Raw genomic sequence first — 19,933 nt, forward strand, 5'->3', positions numbered from 1 at the left:
TTAGATGTGCCTCTCGGCAAGAAGCCGAAAGAAGGCCTGGGGTCAATGAATTCGTCACATAAATGCTACTTCCTGACCTGTAAGGTTCGCTGATGCCCTCCAGAAGAGTTCGAGATATTTTTGCTGTGGAATGCCATTTTCTGAACGCATGCTGTTAAATAGTAGTCAGTTGTTTCATTTTTAAGCAGAACAGCAGCTTGTAGCAGACACCTCTCTTCGTGATTTTTCTCCACGACTAAAGTTTGTGTTGGGCCATCTTGATAGCCCGGCAGTCAAGAGCGTTCCATTCCTATACTCACTGGATAACTTTCCAGAGCGGAAACATTAAACAGCGTCACCCGACCGACTTTAAGCCGATGGCATTTTTTAAATGTTTATGTTGAATACCGTCCGTATAATGTTGTCCTACACTAGATATGGAATGACGTTTTAAATTTGGGGATTATACAACACCGACACCAGTGCTGGTACATACTGAACCGATGAATCAATGCGTGAAATACTGAATGGCGTGAAAATCATTAAAATCAAAAAGTTAATTTTTCTTCACCAGCAGCTCTTATAAAACTTGTTGTTGCGTTATGGAGAGTGAAAGAAGGATGGAGAATAAGGCGTTGTCTTCAATATCTGTATTTGCAGAAACATCATTAGCGGTTTTACAGCTTTATTTGAAAAGATTGTAATCAGTACGTACAGTTGAAGGTCCGGACGATAAAACCGCAACTTGTTAACTCGTTTTTGCACCTGATATGAACTTGTCGTTTTTCATTTCCATACGTAAATGATAACCGGCTTGTTAAAAAATACTCGTGTTACCGACAAACTCTTTGGCTTCGGCAATTATATTTATAGCATCTTTTCAGAGCCGCACGATTGATGAGCCTTTTTAGAAACTATATGTCCTTTAAAGCTGGGCCAACTAAATAATACCATGGTTGATCACGGAATGAGCCTCTTTTTCCATAATCTGTAATGGGCCAATTGGATGGATTTTAATGCCGATGAACGATTTTAAGATGGGGTCTTGTAAGGAAAATGTATCCCTCGGCATATAGACGCATGCCACTGATTTCGTCTGATAAAACGAGCGCACTTCTGGCTATTTTTGACAAAGAATGTAGGTATTCCTCTGCAAGGTTTCTCCGATGTTTTTTTTTTGTATTTAAAGAGTCGTTCAGAATTATACCAGAGTTTTTTCTGTAAATCTAAGCCGGTAGACCTCTTAAAATAATTACGATTAACTATCGTAATAAGTACGCTATTTAAGCTGAAAAATTTTAAACAACTAGGCAGTTTGATTTCATTGATAATATACTTTGTTTATTAGTTAGAAAACCTATGAAGGTAGTAGCAAAATCAACTTCAAGATAATAATATATTAAAAAGCAATATTGTATAATCTACGATGCGTTTTTTTTGTCTCCACGCTTATTTTTTTTGGATAGAAACCTCAGGTAATTCATGGATTCCTACCTATACGTTAATTTAGAATTTGAAATAATACGTTGTGCTACGTCATTCAACAGATCAGCAATACGGCATATGCAACTTTGTAGTATTTCAGGGCAAGTCGGATGTTCCGTCACCATTATGCGCACTCAGCCGCCATTAGAAGAATTTAGCTACACAAAAAAAAACAACACGTATTATCTGTGCACCTCATTTTGTCATGTAATTTTGTTAATTAGTTTCAGGGTACTTTGAAAAAATACCCTAGTATGCAATACACAAAAACCCAAAATAAGGTATTTGCCGGAGTTTGACATCTTGTAAAACAGGGGTCTACCACAACTTTCCTTAAGCCTAGAGAGCAACTTTAATTCAAAAGAATTAGGTTTCTTCCACTAGATTAAATACAATATTTTAACACCCGCGTGACATATGTCTGATTAAACTCCTGAAAGAAGTGAAACATCTTGAAAGAGGTAAAGACAGCTACCGAGACGATACGGCGTAGTTTGCATCATTAGTGCATTAGATTTCTTCCTGTAATGTCTAAATTTCACAAACGGAATAAGCAATTGCTTTATTGCCTTCTGAGTCCTCAATCTTATTATTGATGTTTATATTAATTAGAGATGACTAATAGAGAGTTTAGTGGAAGTTTAGAAGTTCAGCAGGCACCATGACCATTCAGTGTTTTCCAGAGGCCATGTATAAATTTCATATGATGCTTACTTTTACAACAAAATACTGGGAGGCAATAAGAACACGTTTCATGCTGACGATTTTATTCTACTTTATACGGTATTCAACACTTAATTGAATATATTTATACTTACACAATATTGGGCCGTCCTGTAAGTTCGTTTCGAACTGTACGTATTTAAACCCAAACAACTCTTTATCCGTTTTTAGCGACTACTTCCGCCTGCTTTTCAGGCAGTGTTTTCATTTATATTTTTCCAGAACTTTTTTTCGATAAATTGATCAATATTTTTTACATCTTACCAAGATATAAGATTTTTCCCATTAAGAGGGTGCTGCAAGGACCGGAAAAAATAATTGGAAGGAGCAAGGTTGGGGCTATGAGCCAGGTCAGGTCAACCGGCCAAAAATTGTACGAATCATTTCGGGCGGGTATTTTGGGCAGATCATTAAAGATGTGTGAGTTCGCGTTCTTATGTTAAAATGCGACTCCTTTTGTATTCGCCATATGTGAGCGCATTTTTTCGATACTTTACCTTGCACGGTCGAGCTGTTCACAGTACTTAACTGAATTAATGTCTTGTTTAAAAATTTCAAAAAACACGTTCCTGAATGCGTAGCATTGCCTTTTTTGTATAGGGCTCGGCTTTAATTCTCGTTCAAAGGACACTATTACGCCTCGCTATTAACAAACCTTAGCGTAAACTCTACGCCTTTCATTACTGTTATTATCTTAGCAACACAACTATAAGGTTCTTCTTATTCAATTTCAAAAGATGGTCGGCTGTGCGAACACGGTTCATCAGTTGGTGGTTGGCCCAGATGTCTGCTCAGTTGACGTAATCGTTGCTCGCTGTCTTTGACCCCTTGATTTAGATTCTCCTCTTTTTTTTCGCAATTTGGCGAAGGTTAATACGTGTATTTTGATCGACTTCGAATGAGAATCTCAACGTCCTCAGAGCTAAAGGGTCGACCTGAACGTGCCTTGCCTCGGATGCCGAAGCTGCCACTTTGAAAACGAGCGAACCATCTCCTTCCCGTGCAGTCGGCTACATTATTGGGTCTATTTACCCTAAAAATTCTTTCTCACAAGTTTGGGTCGCATTGAACTTTTTCTAGAAGCAAAACATTTGGATCATCGATGCACTTTTGACATCTCCATCTTTGAAGATTGGTGCGAGTTGACTAACATCAAACATGGCGCCGAAAGATAGTTGAGAGACAGCTTTACAACTATAGCAAAAAATAGTTTTTCTTCACTCACCCAACTTGTTTTGCAGCATAGACATTTAAATCACTTTGGAGTCCTTTCTGGACTTCTGAGTTCCTTCTAAATTTACGGAACGACCAAGATATACAAAATATTAGATCCTACCTTTTTCGACTTCTCTTTCTTTGCCTCCAACTCGTCGATTACTAATGGCTGTTAGAAAGCTCTTTACAACTCTATGAGCGCTTCTATGAGATTCCACATTTCCTTACTTTGACTTTGGGGTTAGGGTGAGCGTATTATTTTAGTACAGTGTGACGATTTTAATGTCATGAAATAAAATCACCGTAAAAAGCTAAACTGTGGCAATCGAGGATTAAAAGATAAAGAAAACGCTTTAAGAGAATTTTTTCTTCAGAGAACCGACTTCAAGAGAATCGTAAGCTCATTGAAAATAGTAGAAAACCTACAAACGTTATAAAAGTAGGAGGTCCAAAATTAATGATAAGATATCTGATACCTGTACTTATTCTTAGAATCTCCTCGTTTTTTCCAACAAATTTCGCTGGTTTTTTAATTTAATTAAATTCGAATAGTACTCATATTAATACCTTTTGCCCTGCAGGTATTTCCGTATAGTTCGGGTTTTGAAATGAATAATCTTTCAAGTTCCAAAAAAAATATAAGATCTTTTTAATATAAGTTACATTTGCTAAATCAAACATTTTTTTTTGTATTTGAAAAATCAAAACCCGAATTCATAATAAGCTTTAAAATATTTATTATTACTAAAATATAAAAAAAAATATTTACAAAAATATATTAAAAAAATACTAAAGAAATTAATAGGGCAAAGGGTCTTAAATGGTACACAACTGTTTATATAACTTGTCGACTAGCAAAGAATAAATTTTTCGGACATCGATCAAAAGGACTTCTTCATAGACCTAATGCGGTTCAGAGGGTTTTTCAATTGTGGGTAGAGAATGAAATGGTCATATTTGTTCTTAAGTGTGATGTATTTCAGCCTAAATATATCTGTTATTTTTCTAAATGGTTTGTTAGTTTCGACCGCTGTACAATTGCGACATCGCAATAATCATCACAGACTGGTGATCATCCTTAAGCTTGATTGGAAAACACTGCTGCTTCCCCGTGAAATATTCGTAGAAATTTTTATCATGACATTAAATTACCCTTATACCCAAATTTCTTCATCTTGTAAAAATGTCACCGATATCAATAAAATTATGTTGATCTTATTGGAAAAGTTGAAATCAAATTTTACGCAAAGTCGCGTTATGTTGTATGATGAACTTAAAAGATGAAAAATACTCAGCTAAGCCACAATACGGCATGAAAAATTGGCTAGGCTGCCTACATCGAACTACAAAATATTTCAATGCAGACGCTACAGTAAACGTAGATCTAGATCACATAGTACCATTAAGAACATCAAAGGTTTGTACCCCAAGAATGTGCATTTACTGTCTATTTGGTTTTGCTGGCAGATATTTTTATAAGCAACATTTCGATGATATGACAGACATCTTCGTAATAGCTACGGGTAATTAGAACATTGGAATTTGGCTTTCGCGTTTATACCTGACTACCATCCTACTCTAGTTATTGTAAAAAAAAACGATAATTTAAATAAAACTAATAGTAATAGTAATCCTCCACGCTGATATATTTATGTTATTATTATGAAATATGATGTGCATTCATTTAGCAAAATGAAGGTGCATCATAGTTATAATAGCAAAACTACAAGCGCCACAGATTTTGCATTTCTTGGTAAAGTCAACCTAGCAGCCCTAATGGAAGTTTCTTTCTCTTTCAGTCATAGGTAGCATTGAGTTTAGAAGCGCAACCGCTTGGAACGACCATCGAGGCCATATCTACGTATTATTGGTGGTCAATAGAGGTTGCAAGAGTGAATATTTTTAGTGTAGTCATATCGTGAAGTTACTAAGTTCTATGTACAAATAGTAATATGTAAGATACGATTCCTTAATTCTATGTTTGACACTGATCTGAGTTAATACTACTATCATGTATGACGCTCAATATTTCTACACGCTACACACGGCTATTGGATTTCTATTTTTAGAACATTTTTATTTTCTAACTACTTTGTTTCGATGCTATCCTTCTTTTTGTTCTATACTTTACCGAATCTTTTCTGGACTCTTCAAGTACTTATGCCTCTATCGCTGTTTCTTTACAGTCCTTTAATGCTACTGGAATAGCGATAGAATTGTTTGTAACTTACAGATTTCACTGAAAGTAGTAATAGCGGTAGATGTAAACAAAATTTCGTGTCCCATTTAATTTGAATCTTCCTGGAGGAGCTTCGATGATCTTTCTTAATTGATAAGATATTATTACTGTAATTGTTGCCTTTTGTTCCGGGTCATTTACATAGTTCGTTTCGTTAAATAAACATGCGTGTCTAGTTACTCGCTGCCTTCCGCATATATTACTTATATTCGCGCCGCGATTATGAGATTTATCTAGCATACCCCTTTTGGCCTATTTCGATTCCGCTTTAGGTCTCACTCTGTATAATAAAAACAACTCGATCCCATATCAGCAGCCACGAATATTGCTTACCTTTGTTTTAGCTAATTCATTCAGTTTACAAAAAAATTACACATACCACACACGTGGCGAAGATAATTAAATGTATGTCCACATTCAGAATCATGCAGTAGTGGAGGCCAAACATGAGAGTGTACAACTGTACAAGTTTCGGTTGAACGTAGTTTACATTCATTTGTTTTTGCTTAGAGCTTGTAACCTAACTCGCCTTAGGTCCGATTATACATGCTTATGTTTAGCCTACATCCACTATAATATGATTTTGGTTGTGAATGTACATTTATTTGTAGTCTTTGCATGTGATCGGAGTGTCAACATAAATTCATAACCTAAAATCAACGTAAACAAGGCTCGTAGCTGCTGAAATCGGATCAAATCGTGCAATCAATGCAAGTTCTACGACATAACTACGAAAAAGGCTTTGCTAGTCATAATCTCAGAGAAAATATGGGCAATTTTTAAAAATAACCAAAAACTGGATCGTATGCACGCACAATTATTTCAGTGATTGACAGTAATGGAGTGCAAGTAAGCATACTGAGTGAAATAGAAATATATAAATTTAGTAATAATAGTGAACTTTGCATAGTCTATTGAAACTTCTATCCTTTGGGTTAGGAATTTGGGTGATCCATTCCAGCAAATTCATTTTGACGGAACACAAAATTTTGTCCTATTGCTACATTTATTGGGGTAAATCCCGAAGATTTCCGTTACTATTTTTGCAGCTTTAACTAACGGTAGGTGCGGGAAGCAGTGTATGGCTACTTGAAAAGAAAGGAAAGATTTGATGAAGCGCGGATAGATAGGTGAGATAAAAATATGACTAGAAAATAAAAATACAATGTTCTTTCTAACAAAGAAATATAACGAAAATATGTAGCTTATAGAAAAGCGGCTACGAACCTTGTTCACCTTGGTTTTAGCTAGTGGATTCATTTACATTTACTAGAAATGCACATTCCACATATTTATGGCGACGATGAGTAAATGTATATCCATAATCAGAATCATGCAACAGTGAAGGTCAAACATAAGAATGTACAATTGTAGATGATCTCGGGTTCTAGGTCACATGTAGTTTACAGGCTTTGCCAAAAAGCGCTTTTAGAACATCACGACATAAGAAGCATATATATAAATACATATGCGTGAAATAATCTAGTCGTCTAATATCGAGATAAAAAGCGTTCAATATAATGGAAGCTTTACATAGTTATGTTACATTGGTATGGACAATATTCTTTAGACCTCTTGAACATTGTAAGCTACTAACATTCCTCTCACATGGCTTGACGCAGTGCTTCGGTTTCAACACTATAGGCAATAACCGAAATATCAATTAGTTCGACGGCTTTTTTCCCCAAACGTCGGAGCAATTCGCGCCAACAGAGAACAAGACAATGAGCATCCAGCGCAGCATACTCAAGAAATACCTTCGCCAAAGGCCGCTTCTCCCAATTAGTCATTGAGAGCTTTTTTGATTTGTTAAGAGGTCGCCCCAGAAGAACGTTGCAGAGGCGGGATAAACCACGAACAACGGGAAACACACGTCCTTTTGGTGTCATATGCTCGGGACGAAGCTTTTCAAGAGCGCGCATTATTAATGCCATGTCCTTAACAGATTCCATCTCGACAGGACCCATAAAATCTTTGAGTAACTTGGCATCGTCCCTGCGCATAAAAATTGAAACTGGTTATTATATAGTACATAATAAAGGTAGGTACATCGGTGGAAATGAGTGTCATTAGAACACGGCGGTTTTTTTATTCACATCATCTAGAATGAACGCATTTATTCCAACAAGGCTGCATAGAACGTTAAAGCAATACAGCTTCAACATTTTGTGCTCAAGGGCAATTGAGACAAATATGCTCACTTGCAGTCTTTCAGTATGGCATAAAATGATTTTGGTGAGGAGAAAGACATCTCGCTTTAAAAGCTTTGCCTTCGCACAGTACAAAAAACTAAGAAGTACAGCAAAGATAACGACGAGAATACGGCAAGTTGTAATAAGATTGGACAGGAGTAAAATATCATCAAATAAAACAGATTTGCGCTTATCCAACAGAGGTGATAGCATTTGCTTTATTTGTTGTGGAAAGCTTGCGAAGCTCTTTTGTTGTGGAAGCCCTGTGCTAACATATTTGATGAGGTAATGGTTATTATGTACGATTATGCACGGGAATTATGCATGATCCCTGGTAACTAATTTAAGAACCCAATAAGTAAGACACTGCGATATAGTTAACTATTGATATAAATTGTTTTAGTAAAAATTCGTAACTCGAATATTGAGTCTATTATTACATACACACAGCAATATGTTACACTGTCATAAATATGAGTTTACGTGACTAGTTTCGTGACATGTTGTCAACTCGTATGTACAACTAGCAACGCGTAAATAAATATTTAGTTCATCACTATTTAAACGACTAGATCTTGCTATCTACAGGCTAACTTTAAGCTTATTTGACACACTGTAGAGGGGACGTTAAGTTCCTCGCGTAAGCAATTAAATGAACACTTGGTACGTAAATTGCTGTAATCTTACGTTTTTCGTTTGCCTTACATTTGCTTATAAGAACATGCAAGGTAAAAATAATTAATGAGCCATAAAATCTTACATATACAGCCTTCATTTTCATTTATAATTTTATAAAATGTGTCCGTTTCCTTTTTGTAGATGAATTCAATGGCCGAAAAGATACGAGGACTGCTTGTTTCCCCGTGTAAAACGGGAAGAACAACAAAAAGTGTGAAAGCCTTTTCAGATATTATGAAATGGACAGGGTGTGACAATGGAGCTCTTGAAAAAGAGCTATTTTCAAAAAAGTTGCTGGATATGATCAGCAATTATCTGTAGACGTTCTCAGACAACTAAAATAGAAATAGAACTTGGTTTTGTCAACTACACTACCGTTACTGACAAACATTCGCGCTCTCGTTACTAGTAGAAATGCGGATCCTGACAAAAAAATTCAAGAGTGTAAAGGCTACTCGCCTGAATAACTTCGACAATCGTTATTTAAGAGAGACACCCTGAGTACCACATAACGTACGGAAGGAGAAGGCCTACACGGTGATTAACAAAGATACTTCTACTAAGGGGTTACTCACTTGTTGGCAAACTCACGAAACATCGGCTCGTGAGGTCAGATTTGTTCTGGGCGCTACCTCGACACTACCTCGGTCTGTACTGAAAGTATTAAGTTGGGGGTCAGTAACCTATTTCTAATTCATTTAGCCCAAATGAGTGTGCAGCAATAATTATTAAGGTCAGCGAAAAAATAAGAGACACCGGCAGATTTGGCTAGGTATCCAACCAAAATTAAGGTTTTTTTTTGTAAGGACGTAAGTTAACACAAATTATTTACTTTTCGTAAAGCATGCGAATGGCCATTGAAAGAATTCTTAACCTAAGACGTGTGATAAATACGGTTCGAGATGCTAACGGTTAAAGGGAATCACGAAGACATTTTTTAGAAAACTATTTTAAAGAGCTGTTTATTGAATAAAAGGGATCCCGACTTTTTTTTTTCTCATAAATAAAACCGAAGTTAGTGTCGAGATTATGAAAGCCGTCGGTCCTCAAATACATTTTAGAAGTACCCCAGAGGAAACTCCACCAGCAGACGCCCCGTGAGATTGCAAAACAAAATAGTTCCTAACCCGTCTTTCTAAACCTCACTGTTTTCAAAATAAATTTAAAGAAGAACGATTCGACAATGACACCAAATGCAAATATTTCTTCAGAAAAAATTAGTTGCTTGAATTTTTGCACGCTTGAAACATTGCAAGTGATCCAGATTTGTTTTAGCAAAAAGGCGGGGCTTCTGGCCCACATAGGTGAGAAATCATCGCAATATGATGCAATCTGAGAAATTGTCCGGTAATGTTAAGATGTATTGAGCCATCTGTAATTGTCCCATATTAAATAATGAATGTGCATTAGGCCCTGGAGAAAATAAGGTCAACCGTACAGTCACCATATGGATATGACATAGTAAAAAGGTAAAGGAGATGTGACAATTCTGTCGAGAACTGTCCTCCACCTGGCAAACCTGTAACGGCGATCATGTATGGCAATAAGGAAAGGACGAAACAATTTGTATTTGCCATCCGCCATCCATCATAAGAGCTCATCAGAAAATGTAGGTGTTTCAACCGCCTCATATCAGGTCATTTGAACCGACCGGTCAAGAGTCCGAAGACGTACAGTGCATATTCTGCTGAAATAGCTGAATGTCCAGTAAATGAACAACTATGAATAATTCTCTTGGGTAAACCTTTTGGTACTCTGTTGGAGTTAAAGGCAAAACTTTTTTGAACACGTAATTACAGATGACCAGATGTGGGTTTCAGACCAAAAAGGAGTCTTTTTTGAATATTGATTCAAACACGCACCCTGACCGGAAAAGCCAAAGTACTCCTAATCGTTTTCTTTGATCGTCGGGACATCGGCCATCATGACCCATGGTCACCAAGCAATCTTGTCGAGAAGTTTTAAAAACGGCGCGAGTCTGTCTGATGTAAGAAACAACAAATATGGCACAAAAAGTTCTAGGTCCCTCATTACGTCAATGTTGACTCTTCGCTACCCGTAAAGCGGTTTCTGCACAAAAACTATGTGTGTGTTATCTCAACTTCACTATTTACCGGACCTATTCATTACCGCTATTTTTTTCATATCCATAAAAAGCCTGAAGATAAAGTGTTTCTACATGATAGATGAAAGAATGTGGTGCCTGTGTTTTAGGCTATCTCAACAACCGAATTGTCGACAATCGAAGTGTTCTCAGAACCAACAGAAACGAGGGCACAAGTGTATTGCACCTAATGGAAATTACTTCGAAAAAAGTAATTCTTCATACTTGACGATCTAAAAAAAACGACTAATTTTTTAATAGAGGATTGTACTATAATGGTAAAGCTATTATATGCTTACCTTGTTTTAAAGATTTATGAAGAGTATCCAAATGCAGTTTTGGTAAAAATTAATACAGATATGAGCAGCCCAGTTTCGAGCGCACTAATTAGCTACGTTTTCCTGTATAATATCGGTAATAATATTTTACGGTGTAATGCAGTTCTTTTTGTTCCAATAGGAAAATAATATATGAGGGCAAAGCTTCACTCTTACCCAGGGATTTCTATTTACGGTTTTAGCGGAAACACGTTTAATACTTCAAAGCTAAGATAAATCATAAACGAATTTTTTAACTAAATGTAGATATTAAATTAAAAAAAGTGAGCCCACACCATACGTACTTATCTTAACAAATTTCGGCGTCTACTGGTAAAACGTACTTAGGTGCTTCATGGTTCATTTGAAAATTTTCTTTGACCGACTATTATTGCATCGTAGGGAATTGACTACGAATTCTGAAGGACTTTGAATAAACATAAGAGCAGTATTAAAGCAATACATTTTTAGGCATACGTACATAAACTAATATTAACTGCTTCGAACTATGTTCGAAGACCTTACTTTAGATTTTTTAAATACAAATACCACATTCTGCACTAAATGCATGACTCCTAGTGATTTTTCAAAAGTATTATACGCACATAATCTAAAAGCCAATGAAGTTAACCGCAAGTATTAGATCTGTTAACTAAATTATTTAGAATTATTGTGTACCGCATATGTTCCTGCGCAATTCTAAGATCTTAAAAATGATTTTTCATTAAAAACAAGTTGCTTAGTTATACAGTTGAATTAAAGGAGATCAAATTAAACATGTACAAAAAAAGCCCTCAAAAATTTGTTGACTAAGATTCCAGGATAAAACCTTTAACAACGCTGAGAAGTAATCAGTCGATATAAACGCGGTTGAGCCTTAGTATCAGGTTTAACTCAAACCACCTGAATTAGGAAAAATGTAGATAGAATACCTGTATTACGCAAAAAAGGTGGACAAAGTAGTCTGCAACAGATGACTAATGCCGGGCGATAACGACTCTCGATTTTGTTTTGAACTTTACACTCCAAATTATATTCTAACTGGGTTGCATAATTATTTGTATCATACATTATTAGATATATTATGCAAGGTAATGTGGCAGTACTCTTACCGAGTGTCGAAACCGAGCTTGACAATATCGCTGTCTGTAAAGATGGATTTAAGTAACGCCCAGTCGCCATACGTAAGAACGCGATGTAACTCCAGCACATCGAACAGGAATACCTGAAACGACAAAGTTGTAATCTAAGTGTTAAGACTTTTGTTTTCAGCTAAAATAAGTCAGCAGAAAAAAACATTTTTTTTCTATATTTTATATATATTTTTTTCAATACCGTATATCTTATATGTATCTATATATATATTTTCGATACCGTGTTCTTGTTATTACTCCTATTATGAATTAGCAATACCAATCTGTCATATCTTAAAAAAAATTTCTTGCACCATCGAGTTAGTCAATATGTGCGTTTTATTAATATTTGAGCCGAGTCGTAGGTCATCGGTCGCTTCATGCAGTGGAGGCTGTGAAGTGCTGTTTGAAGCGTGTTTTCACACATTACCGACACTCATATATCAGAAGAGCTTACTTACTTTTATTAAACATTCTTGAAAAAACTAGCAAAAAAACCAGCAGAACTTACTAGCTTCGACTAGAAATTATCAGAATATTATTAGAATAGCAGAAGAGAATTAAAGCTGTGTGGTTAACGCTAAAGAACGCCAACAAAAATATGTATGTATACCCAAATCAGGATATATATATCCTGGTTTGGGTACATTTATATCTTATAATTTTCTTATAATTATATATCTTTCATTGGGAATGTTTACATGTGAAAACAATATGTCGTTCAATATTAAGTTATTTTCCGTCACTTCGTGAGTTTTAATGCTTGCGATAGACTATAGGCCGTCATCCGTTAAGAGTGTACCGTATTTGCATGAACCCTCTTTTTATTTCGTCTTAGCCAAATCAAACATGCTAGAACATGTAGGTTAAGAACGACTTGAAATGCCGCCTTATTTCCATTATACGAATAAGTGGTTCAATATTGAAAGCATTCTTTCGATCCTCGAGTGACATCATTGCGTTATATTTCTGTGGCACATAACATTCAATTTTAAGTAAAAACCTCTCTCGCATTTTTTAAAGATAGATCATAAGCAGGTGAACTCTGCCCTAGAAATGAGGTATAACATATATATAGTTTGTTTAATTTTATCGTTTGACACTAAAAACTTAATATTCAGTTGCACACACGAAAACATTGACGTGATCTGTCCGGAATCAAGGATGAATTAAGTATGCATGCAAGTCGAAGTTCATATAAGAACGCAAAATGTCATGGATTCTATGCGCGTTATAACACATTAGTGTTTTTTTTGTTTTGGTTTAACCCTATCTTATGAAATTAAAAAAAAAATCATCTAGCGCTTCTCAAAGTAACTTTGCTTTTTTTCTCACTTTTTATATACGGCACATCATCAGCTTGTAAAGCTATTATTAATTATGTCTAATGTCTTCTGCTCGTATATTAGCAACATAAAAATAACATTATCCAAGAATCCTTCTTATAAATAACCGCAATGACATCTAAAACAACGCACCCCACCAAGAAAAATCAAAAGAAATCCTTCGTCCTATGTCTTCGGTATGCAGCATGAGTTGTTCATGGAGCATTTGTTCCGACAGCTTTAGATCATAATATCAACAGGCACAGCCGAGTTCATTCGTAGAGCAGTATCGTTGACTAAGAACAAAAATCAGTTGGCTGTACTTTTCTCCTTCCTGTGAGGAAATTCGTATCAAGTGATCAGCCCTGTTTTTCCGCATTAAAATATCACTTTCAGCATTCATTCTCATATCTTGCATATCACTTTCATGAGGAACACCTTTCGCTTAATGATAGATATTTTTGGGTTGGGCACAGGACATATCCATGAAGGAAGTGAGTGCATTGAAGATTCAAGTAACTAGGTATGTTATACAGCACCCTGCGCTTTCTATTAATTTCCAGTCATTTTTGCTATATCTCCAATATAAGTATCTCCAGCTGATCTTTCCATTTTCTAAGCCTTGCTGTGTACAAAGAAAATCTTGATTGACCAGTACGGTGGATAAATTCGTGTCTAGGTATTTTTAAGTAGTTTTGGGTTTACATTGGGTTTTGTTCTTTGCCTTTATTGTGAAACAAAGTCGGTTGTGGTGCTTCTCTCGTAGTGTACATTAATCTTTGTTCTCTTGGTACAATAATAATTTATGATCAATTATCTTCACTGAGACTTTTTAGTGAGAACTTTCTATGATTTCATATATCCTTTAAAATCCTTTAAAAAGAGGACTTTGCCCGTTAAATTCTATCTAAGATTTTTCTTTCGATTTGTAATTTTTGTTGGTTTTTACAAAACCTCGCTAATATGACCGCAGATGCAGAAACACAGAACATTTTTTTTTACATTTTGTAATCACTTTGAAAATACACAAAAACTTGCCATAAACAAAAAAAAAAACCCGAAGTGGATTTTACTTGTGAATTGCGTCTCAAGTGGGAAAGGGTGAAACACTCCTGCCTTTTTTGGCTGTCTGTTGCGCTCTACTAAAAACTTTATTCTTCCACACTACGTGTTATCGTTACATTCTTTATTGAAGGGCAAAGGATGTAATGCAAATCACAATATTAAATTGTATGGTTAAAAATAATTGCAATTAACTGACCTTATCATCAGATGCCACTTGCAAAAGTGCCATGCGCCCCGGGGCACCAGGACATCGTGTCGGTTTCCACTCTGAATCAAAACCAATCACAGAGCATGTCTTGAGGTACTCCACAGCATCTAAGTAGCCGTCGACAGTCTCCACCAAATATACCTGTGTGAGTCGAACACAAATCGCTAGAAGAAATGTGACAGTTCACTTAAATATTCTTACTTATCACGTATACGCGGCTTCAAAATTTTCGATGTGTTAATGCTGCTGCTTAAGTGTTTGCGCTACAGTTATGTGGTGTGATGGTTTTCACAAAAGAAAAAAAAAAGAAGTTACTCTGTTGACATGTTTAAAACTTGTTATTAGACGGTCGATTAGTTGCTATGATATTGTACATTACCATACGGGATGTATGATACGTATACTACCCTTCCCAGGATCTTTGTAAATAGTGTTTTGCAAAGGCTCGGTACGACTAATTCTGTATCCGTCACTCCGCATTCTGGGTATTCACGAAGCGTGCACACAGAAGAAATTGTTAAAGCCATATCTGAGAGCGTGTTAGTGTAGTGAGGCATCTGAAGTTTCTCATCGATTGCAATATTTAGTCTCATCAAAGATTTTTATTCTAGATACTTAGCTCACCCAGGAGTTTACAAAGCCCGTACCTATAAAGCCTGAGGACAGCTGCGACTCCATCGTAATTTTTTTACCGAAAATCACCTTCTCAATAAACTTGTAAATTTACCTGACTTCACAAACAAAAGTGCTGCGTATAGGCATACCCAAATCCATTGTATGGTGAATACTTCGGTCACGACGTGTTATTAAAACGGTTTTCCCTTACTTGACTGTTAATGATTTCCGTTACAGAAACATGGTAAAAGGTTTTCTACAAAACTAAATGAGCAGGTTGGCCAATATGTATCCAGTAAAACTGAAAAAAATTTCCCATGGGGTAGCCGCCTTAATAATGGTGTTTTTCGAGATTGTGAGGAATTGGAGGCAGGTCCTCAGGTGGCGTATCATTGGAAACAAGACGCAAAGGATAGTTCTAAATTTGTACATATTCTTTAAGCCGGTTCAAGTTAGCGGAAATTAACGACTATATTATTATATATTAAAGCATGGTATTGACTGCATCGTATAATTTTTCAATGTCCGATAATGTGGAATTGTTATTTCTATCAATAGAATAGCAACATAATTTAAATAGAATGCATCTTGGTCGAAGTTGAAACCTGATAAAAGTATTGACTGTTTTCCTAGCTTGATGGCTAGGTATATCTCAGATAAGTTGCGTCAAGTCGGCGTGGCGTCCTCTGCAAGCTGAGGTTTGCTGTAGTAAATGGTAAAATTGCTGAAATGCTTAGTTAAAGTTTAATTATTTATATTTAAATTTTTTTTTAAATTCTCAAAAAATTAAACTAATTTTTGTTTAATTAAAAAACTTAAGATTTTATTATGATAATACCACAAATGCTCCTTAGGTCTGTAAAAAGATACTGTTCATGGTCAAGATGCGATTAAAAGAAATGATTCAGCGATGAATTTGTCGTGGGCGTGATGCTCTTCGCATTACTCAACCTATTATGGAAAAATTAACGTAGTTACTGCAAAAATTGAGTAAAAACGACACACAAGTAACCATGGTATTATCAAAAAAACTAAACATTCACTATTAAACAATTTTAAACCATTTGGAAAAGCTGGATGTCTGGGTGCCACAAGCATTAACGCAGGAAAAATTATTCGATCAAATTTTTATTCGCAAAACTCTGCAGAAACGCAACGAAACTAGGCTACATGTACAGCGGTCGAGCTGCGCGATGAAAAATTGATATATATGAAAATAATGTATAAATGAAAAATTTGCATCACGATCTGTGGCAAAGCTTAAACTGACACTTATATGTCTACTAGAAGTGGAAATAATATTAATAGTCTCTTTATGAGTTACTATTGCCTGAAAAGATGACTGAGTCGGACCCCTTCTAACAAGATTGCAATAAGGCATTGTAAAGAACTGACCGGAACTAGTGAACAAAAAAGGCGTTGACCTCCACCATGACAACGTTAGATCACAGCAGTCTTTAGCTACCCGACAAAAGTCGAGAGAACTTAGATTAAAAATTATAATGCACTCGCCATATAGCCCTGATATTGCAATCACCTGTTTCAATCTCTCCCTTAGTGGTGTTAACCTAGTTTCAATGGAGGGATACAAAAGTCACTAAACACATTTTCTTGCCCGAAAAAGTTATACAATAATCAGATTATGGCATCACCAGCTCATCCAATAAAATGGTGTATATTTAATTTAGTAACATTTTATATTATAAAAATATTTGCTTGAAATTTGGCTTAAATCCAATATACGCGGAACCAACGCCACTGGGTACATATTTAATGCAAGATTAAATGTTTAATGTTGCCCATAAATTTTGTAATTTAGTATAGCTAGATAAAATAGTTATTAACAACTGACATAATTAGGATTATCCATGGTGGGTCAATCGAATCGACTCAACCCAAATCTGCTTTGCTAAAATGTCTAATAATTTAACTTTCCGGTACCCAGTACGATCTAGGAAACTTAGAGACAAGTTTAGAGGCAAAAACTTAATCTCAACAATTTAAGGCTAAGTTTTACCTTTAAGCCCAGGTTTTCTGTCAAAGACATGCAGTACATACAAAGTGATAATGATGAATAGTTCCAGGCGCTTGTCACGCCTAAAATACGTATGGCGTTGCACGTCGTTTAATTAGTGTTAATTAGTCCAGTCTGTGGTCAAGTCCTTTCTCTGCTTTATACAAGATTTCATAAAGCGATAAAGGGACTCTTTTTAAATGATAAATGGTTAATACATTAATTGTTAAAAAAAGCCAAAATACTAAATCAGTCCGTTTATCCCCCTTTATGGCAGATGTAACCGTTTTTGAAAAAGCAAATTTAAGTAATTTTAAGATTACTGGCGTATAAATGTATCTTTACAGATCAATTTTAAACAAACATTTTGAATTTTGTGCCCAGAACAGCGCTAGCATCAGGAAGCTGATCTTCAAAACGAGGCAAACACGCTCGTTGGATTTGTGTGGTTTAGTTACGCGAACACGTTTCTACTACATTACCATGGAAACAGTAGTGCATCGAAAATATATAAACTGAAAATAGTAATATATAAGTTAAATATAGTAAACATATTTTCAAAAGTGGAAGTTTTGCTTCCATCTAACATATATATATATAATTTTTCATGCCGAATATTCTCGTAATTTGAAAATCATTTGTTTCCATAAAGCGTTTTTCGAAAATTAAGATAAGTCCAAATAAAAGAAGCTCATAAAGCCACAATAACTTATAAAATGCTCTTCTCATGATTTCGTTATCCCTAAATACCAACCGAGTTCCAAGGAATGCAGAGTTTGAGGTAGTCATCATATGCCGGCTCCGTGAGCAACTCGGCTATCAGTGATTGCAAATGACTTGGCCGCACTCTCCGTTCCAATTCGACATAGGCGTGAAATACGATAAAAGCCTCAGTGACCACGCCAATGCGACCCATTTCCGATAAATACGCGCCTTCCGGATTGTCACATAGCTCTGCTGGAATCTGAACACACAGAAACACTAAGTTTTGGAGGTTATGTTTCCTCAACCAATCCGTTAGCATGGCCTGGCCGTCACTAGGACATAGAGGAGTGTTCCAAAAATAGTGACATGACTACTAGAGCAAGGAAGTACATTTCTATAATGTACTTCTTTGCTCTTATACAGCTTGGTACTGATTAATAGTTTTCACGCACGCACGCACATTTATGTACCACCAAATACACATTCGCGTCAATTTGCCGAACTATTTGTCGTAGTGGGCGTGGGTTCATTCGTCATTCTCTCTAGTAGAGAAAAAGCCAGTTTTTCTTAAAACGCACTTCCGAACTTATGACCGTGGGGATAGCAAACTTTTGATCGGAACCTAAGTAAAGCTATTGTCCAGATTAAGAAGCCGGAAAGGTTATACATTTTCATGGTTGTCCGAAATATTATATATTTTGTTAATGTTAATGTTAACAATGTTAATTATATTAACATTGTTTCCAGCTTCCATGCAACTCAGTACAACTCCGGAAAAGATGATTCGACAAACAAGTCCAAAGTATCCGCAATATTTTTCTGGAGATCTGTATGAGCGGTATTTAAATAAAAACAGAATAAGAATAACGCGTCTACAGTTCTGATAAGGACGTCTGTCATGGACATGCTTTTACAATTTGCTCTAACCATGGGTTCAATTCAAGGCTTAAATTCCCCGCAAGTTGTTCTCAAAAATTCTTGAGATTCGCAAATAGCTTTCTCATGTTAATCGTGGCTAAAGTGATAATAAGTCATCTTGATTCGAAACCTCGCCCAAACAGTCCAAGCATAAGAATTAGTACGGATTGAAATTAGACTACTAAAAGTAAAATAATAAAAATACCAAGAATCAAAAAAAGGCGAAAGGTTTAAAAATACGCCAAAAAAAATTCAAAACGTAAGTGCCGATGAGCGACAGACATTCTCCCACTTATTCATTACTAACTTCTGCATCAAAATTGTGAGGCCATCAAAAACATCATTCTAATTAAAATTTTTTAAATTCAATTTCCGTATCTTCCACTTCGCCTATCGAAAGCCTTATCCGAAACTTCTGAAAACCGTATTAGGGAAGGCAAAGAGCTGTCTACTTTGGAAACTAAAGCGCATGATCTCAGACCTTGTCCCGCGCGAATACATCATCTCAGGTCTTATCCTGCGGGAACACATTAGGCAACAACTAATTTTCGTTTACATACCGAATGCGACCTTCCTGCATTTGATTCGATTCTAGCTTCTTCATAGTACCACATAGACCGTAAGCGCGTCCCCGCTGTGAAAACATACATTGACCGAAGGAAATTACCTAATAGTTTGATAAGTGTATATATATTCACGCACTAAAGAATTTTTCTAAACAGAATGCACTAAAGATGCCATTCGAATTTCTCTTTCATTTTATAAGTAGCGGAGATATTCGGCAATCTATGTATTGTTGCAAGTTAGTTTTAGATAAATCTTTTGTCAATTAAAATTGGAATATATTTTGTGTCACGTATTATCAAAAGCTACCTACGTTTTTATTGAAAGAAGTCTTTGTATGTGGAAATGTTGTCCTAAAACATGGCCAAAAAAACGTTTGTTTTAACCACTTCTTTGTATCTTCCTGAAACTTAGGTAGAGAACACTTGTTTAAGTTTTAACAACTTTTCTGTGT

The 19,933-nt window shown here is 35.8% G+C and overlaps 1 protein-coding gene across 5 annotated transcripts in view; it reads right to left on the reverse strand.

The window, feature by feature from the left end:
* Positions 1-4,820: 4,820 nt before the first annotated feature.
* The window catches only part of LOC111271710 (exonuclease mut-7 homolog), a 32,582-nt gene continuing 17,469 nt past the window's right edge, over positions 4,821-19,933 (reverse strand). For all 5 annotated transcript variants that reach the window (XM_022852697.2, XM_022852691.2, XM_022852698.2 and 2 more), the window contains 4 exons: positions 18,047-18,256; positions 14,652-14,804; positions 12,045-12,157; positions 4,821-7,636 (listed from right to left, as the gene is read on the reverse strand). In XM_022852697.2, coding sequence (XP_022708432.1) covers positions 7,246-7,636; positions 12,045-12,157; positions 14,652-14,804; positions 18,047-18,256 — 867 coding nt within the window. In that variant the 3' untranslated portion in view covers positions 4,821-7,245. The remainder of the gene's footprint in view (positions 7,637-12,044; positions 12,158-14,651; positions 14,805-18,046; positions 18,257-19,933) is intronic.

Source organism: Varroa jacobsoni, unplaced genomic scaffold (assembly GCF_002532875.2).
Source record: "Varroa jacobsoni isolate VJ856 unplaced genomic scaffold, vjacob_1.0 scaffold_179, whole genome shotgun sequence".
Taxonomy (NCBI): Eukaryota; Metazoa; Arthropoda; class Arachnida; order Mesostigmata; family Varroidae; genus Varroa; species Varroa jacobsoni.